This window comes from Babylonia areolata, chromosome 22 (assembly GCF_041734735.1).
Source record: "Babylonia areolata isolate BAREFJ2019XMU chromosome 22, ASM4173473v1, whole genome shotgun sequence".
Lineage (NCBI taxonomy): Eukaryota > Metazoa > Mollusca > Gastropoda > Neogastropoda > Buccinidae > Babylonia > Babylonia areolata.
Genome location: NC_134897.1, coordinates 24984675 through 24994674, shown reverse-complemented (window position 1 = coordinate 24994674; position 10000 = coordinate 24984675). Strand labels below are relative to the sequence as shown.

Genomic DNA, 10000 nt, shown 5'->3' with positions numbered 1-10000 from the left:
TACACACACACGTGTGATACTACTTCTCACTCTTGCAGTTAAACAGTAATCACAAGAACAAGTTTGTTCACTACTATCACTGTCTGAGTCGACAGAAACCAACCATGTATCACTTACTGAGACGGCGAAGGAACCGTGTTCTTATCATCCACCGTAATACGTACCGCGTTACCAGAGATATTACCGTTTGCTGGCTTTTGAGGGTGTAACTCTCCGATCCCAATTATATTTTAGTTCACTACTTTGAAAAGTAATATTTAAATGATGAATCGTTCACCTGGACTTATGCACTTTTACCATAACCACAGTGTTGCTCAGTGTGATTACTTACGGAAGTGTATAATTTTTAGCCAAACACACGGCTGATCACATGTACAATGGTGACAAATGATACTGTGGATTACAGCCTTCAATACATCGTTAGAGAGAGAGAGAGAGAGAGAGAGAGAGAGAGAGAGAGAGAGAGAGATGGGGGGTGGGGGACAATTTTGTCAGTGTGAGGACCCCTATTTCGGAACTGTCGAACGGACACATACATTCTGTGGAAATACCCCATGCCGTGTGACCTTCGGTTCAGATTGTGCCGTTAGTTGTTATACACGTCGAGCTCCAGGATTCCAGGCTGTGATAGTTTACGACATTTTGAATCGTGCATAACATCCAGAGACCGGAATCCGATTTTGACATAGTGATTTGGAAAGCCATCTCTGGACAAAGATGGAGCATTGCTGCTGGTCAAGATGGAGCGTGAACAGCGTTTTCATGCGATGATGGATATTTCACTTCTTTTCTTCGCCCGCTTCCCCGGCCCCCTGGATTTCATGCGTATGTACATTCTTGGCATCCACATAAATGGTTTCCCTGTTCTGTGAGTAAGTATGTGCGCGTTGAAAAGAATGGATGCGTAGGTTCTGTATCACCTTGTAGTGAGCAGACAGTAAACCGACAATAAACCAACTGAAAGAAGAGTTATTTTCGTCATGTATATCCATATTTCCTTCTTTTTGTTTGTGGTAAATGTAGATTGTGTGAGATGTCAAAGTGAAAAAGCAGTTTTGATTACTATTTTCCAAGGTAAAGTCAGCTTGTGTTATACAAATCAAATTCGGATAGATTCTGTGCATTTATTCTAAGTGTAGTTTCCATGTTTCTCTCTCTCTCTCTCTCTCTCTCTCTCCCTCTCTCTCATTCTCTCCATTTCCAAACACGAACCGGCAGTATCACCCAGAAACCTGGACTATTCTCTGCATTGCGAGAGAGAGAGAGAGAGAGAGAGAGAGAGAGAGAGAGAGAGAGAGAGAGAGAGAGAGAGAGAGAGAGAGAAATCCGGCAGGAAAATCATTGTCGGTCGCAATGTCAGGAAAATGTTAACGGCATGTTTGCCCCTCTCTTTCGCTTTACTATCCCCGCCTTCTTATGCTCAGCCATGGACACATGTGGATTTACTGCCGCTTTATTTGAACTTAAACCTTTTTCCAAGTAAGACATTGCTACTTTGTACATACATGTACAGAAAATGTAGGCAAAAGAGGCAAAATCGCTTGATGCTGAGACACAGCGGGCGTCCTTCGTCTTTTTGTTTTTCTATGCAGTGATCGAGTTGCCAGCACTGTTCGTCAGTCCCTCCTCGCTTCGCTGTGTGCATGGAGACAGTGCACAGATTGCTATCCTGGCAACATTGTTGTGTTTCTGTCTCTTTCCACTCGTCTATTGTATGCAGTTTTGTGTATCTCTTCCAGCCATCTGTTGTTGTTGTTGTTGTTGTCGTTGTTTTCTTCTGAATCTCATATGGGCTTTGTTAGAAACATTCTCTCATTCTGCATTTTTTTATTTAAAAAACCCAAACAACTCCGTGGAATCTTCTCTGTTACTGGTGTTTGTCGTAGTTTTGTGTGTGGGTTTTTTTTTCCTGTTCTTTTCTTCCCATTTTCCTTTTTTTGATTGATTGTTGATTTTGCGTCAGTGTTGTTTGCCTCCTCTCATTGCCTTCGGTTCTTTCTTCCTTTCTTCCTTTTGTTGTTGTTGAAAACTTCCCAGTGTGTTTGTCTTCTGTTTACTTTCTCTTTCTCTCCTCCCCCCTCTCTCTGTATCTCTTTCTCTCTCTGTCTTTACATCTCCTTCCCTTTTCTTTCACTCTTTCCTTCTCCCCTTTCTCTATTTCTATCTGCATCTCTGTGTCTGTCCGTCCGTCTGTCTCTCTGCCTGTCTGTCTTTCTCGTGATTTTTATTAGACAAAAACCATTACAGGTTTAATTTGGGGGCAGATTAGTCGCGTTTGATTTCTTTATTTCTCATTCGTGACATAGTTTGAATGGTCAAGGGAGTTAAGAGTATGCAGATAAAGAAAGACAGAGAAAGAAGTGGAGAAAAACTGAAATGAATAAAGGAAGAGAAATTGAAAAAAAAAGGCAGATAGACAGACAGACAGACAGAGAGAGAGAGAGAGAGAGAGAGAGAGAGAGAGAGAGGGAGAGAGGGAGAGAGAGAGAGAGAGAGGGGTGGGGAGAGAGAGAACTCAGAAATGTTTTAATGTACATCGGCCTTGGGCCACAATACAAAAGGAGGACTGCGGATGGGGATGGGTCAGAACAAAGATTCATTCTTGTACATCCTGCGTGCAAAGGAGTTGTTGACATTGAAAAGCAGCACGCTTTAGATTGAATATATGTATACCCCTGCATACATAAGTATACAAAGAACACTATGTAAAGCCCTGAGATGAACCAAGGCTGTCAAAGGGCAAATACAAATGATACAATGACAAACGTATCATAAATGCGACTTCGTTGCCATGAGCAGAACATCAAACAACAATCACAGTGAAGTGAAAAATCACTATACTCAGTAATATCATAACATTATTTCTGGCATCCCAGATTATCATTTTTGTCCTTCTGTTAATATCATGAATAACATGTCTTGATACATTAAACAAGTGGGTTTTGTTAGTTGCTTTGATAGCTCGGACAATGCTACATTGACAGACTCATTCAAAAAATTAATTCTTAGTCTCTGTGCATGTAACATTCAAATAAGAAATGGAGCTAATCTTCAACTTGTATTTACAAAGTTGACACAGTCTATCGTGATCGCATTCACAGTAAACACGTTGTTATTTAGTGGCATAACATCTCCAACACCTTGATGAAGTCACGCAATATTAAATCATGTCTCACATAATATTTCTCCGATCTTCGACACCCAGAATTTCTTCCCCTTACTACCCATGTCAAGCAACATTTGATAGGCATTGAAAGGTAACCTGTCTGGACACATCTGCAGCATCTTAAACCAGTATCTGAGAGTGTTAATACATGATTTTACATTGGGAGGGTATCTTCTCAAATCACCATACACCATCTTTATTTGGAGTCCGCAACGGAACTCCCAAGAATCTTTTCCAGGTCAACATATGAACCTTCTCTATGTGCTCCAGTTTATCCATTCCCCATATTTCAGACGAATATAACAAAACGGGTTGAATTTGAAAGTAAAATATCATAAAGAAAGTTCTTGCAGTCATTTCTTTAAATTTGTTGAAAGCTCTGTTCAGCTCCTAAACAGCTGTCTTTCCCTTTGTTATGGGGTGTTCTGTTCCCAATTTAACTCACTCAGTACGGCCAGTCCTCTCTTCTCCTCTACACAGACCCCTCGGATGTCCACTGGGTGTCTGAATGACCCAACCTTTAGCTTCCGTCGTCAGAATTGTGGTATTCTTTGTCAACATTCACCCCTTCAGTATAAGAGCCTTCCGCTTGCAATATTTTGATGATGGTAATTGGGGTGAAACGCTGTTGACGTAGTCTCTTTCGCCGTTCGTATGGAGAGAGTTAAATACTTACCTTTGCAGTAAAGATAAATCCCAAATAACAATATCCATTGACCACTTCTAATTCGAGATCATTATATAACGATTGTTCACATTTTCCAAGGAAATCCCCTTTACCGAACACCATTACCTTAGTTTTTTCCCCCGGTATTTATACATTGCTGATAAAGCCGCTAGAAACTTACCCGGAACGAGGGAGGGAGGGAGGGAGGGAGAGAGAGAGAGAGAGAGAGAGAGAGAGAGAGAGAGAGAGAGAGAGAGAGACGTTGAGTGGGTGTGCGTGTGTGGGGGGGATGAAACACAGACAGACATATAGAGAGAGATACAGTGTAAGAGAGAGAAAGAAAGAAAGAGAGAGAGAGGGGGGAGTGAAAAGGAAGGAAGCTATCAATGAAAAGAAAGCAGGAATAATGAAAAGAAGAAAGAACGAAGGAGGAAAAGAAAAAAAGAAGGGGAAAAACAAACTGAAAGAAGGGAAATGGGACGGAGAAAAGATAGAAAAAAGAAAGAAACAAAGGGGTGGGAACAAACAGAAAAAAAGAAAGTAAAGAAAAATGTAAGCAAAGGATGAAGGACAGAGAGAAATAGAAAGAAAGCGAAGAAAGAAAGACGGACACATTAAGACACCCCAAGAAGGAAAGAAGAAAGAAAAGAGAGAAAGAAAGAAACTAGAAGAAAAGGATAAAAAACGAAAGCAAAGAAAACGAAAATGAAAGAAAAATAAATGAATGTGGAAAGAAAGACAGAAAGACAGGAAGAAAACATTCAAGACACCACAAGAAGAATAGTAGAAATAAAAAAAATGAGAGAGAGAGAGAAAGAAACGAAACGAATATGAGAAAAAAGCTAAATAAAGCAGAGAAAACGAAACAAATAAATGAAAGAAAACCAGAAAGAAATATGAAAAGAAAGAAAGACAGAAAGAATAAAGAAAAAAGAAGAAGACAAAACTCCGAAAAAAACAGAATATAGAAGCAAAGAACGAAAGAAAGAAATAAGAAAGAAAAGAGCAAACCACTGACCAAAGAAAAGAAAAAAAAGAAGAAAACAACAAAGAAAGAAGCAATAGACAAGTAAAAAATAGAAAAAGACGAAGAAGGAGGAGGAGGAGGAGGGGGAGGAGGAGGAGACTCCAGCGGGCACTAACCATGCACGTGGAGGAAGACAGAGCGGATCTGGATGGGGTTGGTGTTGACCTGGCACGTGTAGTTACCGGCGTCAGACGGACGGACGTTGCGCACGTGCAGGTTCCACTCCTTGACGTAGGGCCTCTCCAGGCTGATGCGCTCGTCCGAGATGATGCGTCGGTCCTCAAAGGTCAGCAACTTACCTCGGTGGTCCAGCCACACCACCTGTCAACACGACACCACGTTACAGTGTATAGGACAGGTCTACACATTTTCTGTCTTAGCATCTTTTTCTCATCTGTCTAAACAGGAGGAAGGTGGCAGAATAGTTAAGACGCTCATCTGCCAATACAGAGTCCGTGAGTGTCTGGGTTCGAATCTCGCTCTCGCCCACGTTTGACTGGAAAGTCGAACTGAGCGTCTAGTTATTTAGAGGAGACGATAAACCGAGGTCCCGTGTGCAGCACGCACTTGGCGTACTGAAAAAGAACCCATGGCAACGAGAGTGTTGTCCTCTAGAAAAGTTATGTCGAAGAGGTCCACTCTGATAGGCGCACAAATATATATGCATGCACTCAAGGCCTGACTTGGGTTATGCTACTGGTCAGGTATGCCTAGCAGATGTGGTGCATGCAGCTTAAGTGGATTTGTTCGAAAGCAGTGACGCCTCCTTGAGAAACTGAAACTGGAACTGTCTAAACATTGTCATGGGGAGTGGTATGTATCGTCGCCTTAAAAACGTGTGGCATTGTCCTTCCATTTTTTTCTGTTGTTGTTGTCTCAATGTTTGGATTAGTTTACCGATTGCTTCCGCCTGAAAAAAAGACAAAACGAGGCAATACTGTATATCTCAGCTGTGTGCCAGATGACTGGAAAGGAGGCTTTGGTTGCACTGGTCCAGTTAATATAAAGGGAGTTGTCTTCGTGTGTTTTCTTTCTTTCCTCAAAACATTTCTGATGCATATCAAGAATTATCCCACTAAGTATTACGAGTGTTCTCTTAGTATTCTTTCTGTTCAGTAATCGGGAACGTTATCTCTTAGTTTCCAACAGACTTTTATCACGCTGTAACACTTTTTACACATCAGTAACTTCTACCACTTTTTATTAATGCTGACGCGCATTAGTTGTTCATATTCTATTTTTAGGAGTTACTGATGGGTGATTTTGAAATTTAAGTCACATCTCTCAAGAGAATGGGCGTTCAACCAAAACTTACAGTTAATTCTACCAGTGTATATGCTCCTGTTGTTATCACTTATATGCCTACTACTACTACTACTACTACTACTGCTGCTGCTGCGTGCGCAACTAGTACCACTACCCCTGTTGTCACTACTACTGCTGCCGCTATTACTAGGATTGTGAGAGTGGAATTCACTGATTCTATAATCCAGGCTAAAGCATACATTCTTACAACAGCAGCAACGACAACAACAACTACTACAAGTGCTGCTACTTCTACTGCTGCTGCTACTGCTACCAGTGCTGTTGCTGTTGCTGTTACAACAACTGTTACTGTTGCTGTCATCAGAATTATAAGAATTACCGCGAGATCTTGTGGTTTTGAGGCATATACCGGAGACTTCATGAAGGTAGCAAATGATTTGCATCTATGCATCAATGAAAATCTATTCAAAGAATTGGCACTTAATCAGGAAGGAGCCTTCATATAGGTACATCCCATAAAACAGTGGGTGCATTTTATAGGTACGTCAGGTGAAAAACTGTTTGGGGGAAGAATGGAAAGAGAGAGAGGAGAGAGAGAGAGAGTGGGTGAGAGTGAGGGAAAGAGAGAGAGACAAAAAGGAAGAGGGAGAAGAGAGAGGGACAGACAGACAGACAGGCAGACAGACAGACAGACAGACAGACAGACAGACAGACACACACACACAAACACACACACACACACACACACACACACACACACACACACAGAGTGAGAAAGAGACAGAGAGAGACAAAGACAGTGAGAAAAAAGGGTGGTGTATGGACACGGGGCAAGGAGAACAGGACAGGATATTCCTTTTGTGAAAATTCCATGCGTTGACAGGACTGAACAGGATGATACAGAAGAGAAAGAACAACACAGAAGAAAACAAATGATAAGAAAACAGAACAGAAAAGCACAGAATATAACATGACACGCCACAATACAATAAAACAGAACTATAAAAAAAAACGAGACGAGACAAGAAGTCGACCGTTCCAGCCAGAAAGGAGAACGCCCACCTCCATGAGGCAAGCAGGGACATCGACCATAAAGTGGGCAACGATCACCTGGGGGGTGGGGGGTGGGGGGTGGGGGGGGGGGAATGGGGAGTTGGAAACAAGTACTGTCCAGCGCCTGGGAAATCCCGGCCGGGGAGTCCATAATTGTGAAAAGAACCTCCCACACCCACTATGTCTTTCTCTGTGTGACTGTCACTGTATCCTCCTTTCTCTTCTTTCTTTCTGTCCACTTTAACCCTTCCCTTCTCCCCAAGGCCATTCGCTTTCTAGTGCTCTCCTTAGTGCCGTCCTTTGCGAGGTGTCAACTCGCAGTCTGAGGGGCGTTAATCTGTCAGACGAGATGATAAATACAGATCCCTCGTGCGCCCTGTGTACTAAACACACGAAGCCTCGTACTGGAATAAGAGTATCCTTTGTTCTCGGCTTTTTTTTAAATTTTAATTTTTTTTTCAGGAAATATTCTGGTTTGATAGATGGCATATTATTCGAGGAAGAGGAGTGGGTAGGAAAAGAATGAGAGAGAGAGAGAGAGAGAGAGAGAGAGACAGAGACAGAGACAGAGACAGAGACACAGAGAGAGAGACGAGACAGACAGACTGAGAGACAGACATAGAGAGAGACAGACAGAGACATACAGACAGACAGAGACAGACAGACAGACACAGACACACACAGACACACAGACACAGACACAGACACAGACACACACACACACACACACACACACACAGAAACAGACAGACAAAGAGATATACGGACAGAGACGGAGTCGGAGGAAGGAAGGAAGCAAGAGAGACCTCTATACTTTACAACCAACAATGCCAGCTCATGTGACAGTGGGCACAGTCTTTATTTTTCAGTCATCGAAAACAATGACAGTAGCAAGCCTTGGCATACATAAACAGGACTCACGACTCACGTCACACATGAATCGGTTAATTCAGTTTCTTGACCAGACGTTTAATTTACCAATTCGTTAAACAGCCAGCCGGTCAGCTCTAAAGATCCAATCTCTTTACCAGTGGATTTAAAACACTAACTGTTTCACTAGCCTGTCAGTTTTAACAATCAAATCAGATGAGTACCCAGCCAGACAAATGTGCAATTTCTCAGGTAACCAGAGTAACTGGCTAGTTTTAACTCTTAAATAGTAAGGCTTTAATAAATCAGTCGCCTGCATCAATCCTATTCCCTCCTGGAAAATGAACGTACGTATTGCATGACTGATAAAGCAAACTTTGCCTCCATTCCACTACTAATTTTGCCCATCCAAGACAAATAAGTTATTTCGGAACTCTTGATATTGCGGAGTGATAGCCTAGAAGTAACGCGTCCGCCTAGGAAGCGAGAGAATCTAAGCGCGCTAGTTTGAATCACGGCTCAGCCACCGATATTTTCTCCCCCTCCACTAGACCTTGAGTGGTGGTCTGGACGCTAGTCATTCGGATGAGACGATAAACCGAGGTCCCGTGTGCAGCATGCACTTAGCGCACGTAAAAGAACCAACGGCAACAAAAGGTTTGTTCCTGGCAACATTCTGTAGAAAAATCCACTACAACAGCAAAAACAAATTAAAACAACTGCACGCAGGGGAAAAAAAGGTGGCTCTGTAGTGTAGCGACACGTTCTTTCTGGGGAGAGCAGCCCGAATTTCACACAGAGAAATATGCTGTGATAAAAAGGAAATACAAATACAAATATTTATTAGAAGTTTTAACAGTCATGTCGATAACATTATGACCAATTGGACAATATCTGCTGAAGAAAAATTAGTTAAATGATTCAGCAAACAAGAGACGACATATTTTACAGAAGAAGAAGATTTGGACACAGGAGGTGAAATAGTATTTGAAGAAAACTGCGAAGTAGGAGAAGAAGAAGAAGAAGAAGAAGAAGAAGAAGAAGAAGAAGAAGAAGAAGAAGAAGAACAACAACAACAACAACAACAACAACAAGAAGAAGAACAAGAAGAACAAGAAGAAGAACAAGAAGAACAAGAACAGCAAGAAAGAGAAAGAAAACAGGAACGTCATAACATCCGTACTGCAGCAAGGTCAGAGTGGACATATCAATATTCCAACCCTCAAACACCCCCACTTCCCTTGTAGTTCATCTGGACCAAGCACGCCAGCCACGGCATGCCTTCAACCACGGCGATCCTGTAGCAGCCCTTAGCACCAGTCCCAGAAGGAAGCCCTCACCACGACAACCCTTCTCCCCTGACTCCTTGGATACCCCCACAACACCGCTACAAGACACACTATGTCCATGCTGTCACGAAGTTTCCATATAAGCCCCCCAAGAGTATATCAACGAGCTCACCCATCGAGGGTCGCGTACGGGAATCACTTCCTCTCTTTTCTCTCCGCAGGGTAGAATGTGAGATATATTTTTCAAAACGTATACTTGGGGTTCATCCATATATTCACAACCTGTTTTATTGTGTACCAGTACGAAGCAACGTGGTCGAACGATCAAAACTGTTGGGTTTTTTTAAGTGTGAACGGTTAGTTCGATGATAATCTTCGATGTTACGTATCTGAATAATTTTCAGTGTGCGTATTTATAGTTATAATCATTATAATCTTGGATCAGTCACTCTCAAGTAATTAATTTTCTGTGACCTTTGTTGTAATCAATTGCAGAATGATAAATCTTTTTTTCTCAGACAGGGCTGCGGAGATATGACGAGGACAGCCAGAAGAACGCAAGTGTTACATGAAGACATCACTACCTCCCAGTCATCAGTACAGCCTTCGCGTAGCGTTCCAACCCAATCAAAGAATTGCGATTGCGTGTAACTGCGTCGATG

General features: G+C 42.2%; 1 protein-coding gene across 1 annotated transcript in view; it reads right to left on the bottom strand.

The window, feature by feature from the left end:
- LOC143297075 (limbic system-associated membrane protein-like) overlaps positions 1-10000 on the bottom strand; it is a 146035-nt gene that overhangs the window by 65593 nt on the left and 70442 nt on the right. Inside the window, exon 3 of the mRNA XM_076609247.1 lies at positions 4977-5181. Within this exon, the coding sequence (XP_076465362.1) occupies positions 4977-5181 (205 nt within the window). The remainder of the gene's footprint in view (positions 1-4976; positions 5182-10000) is intronic.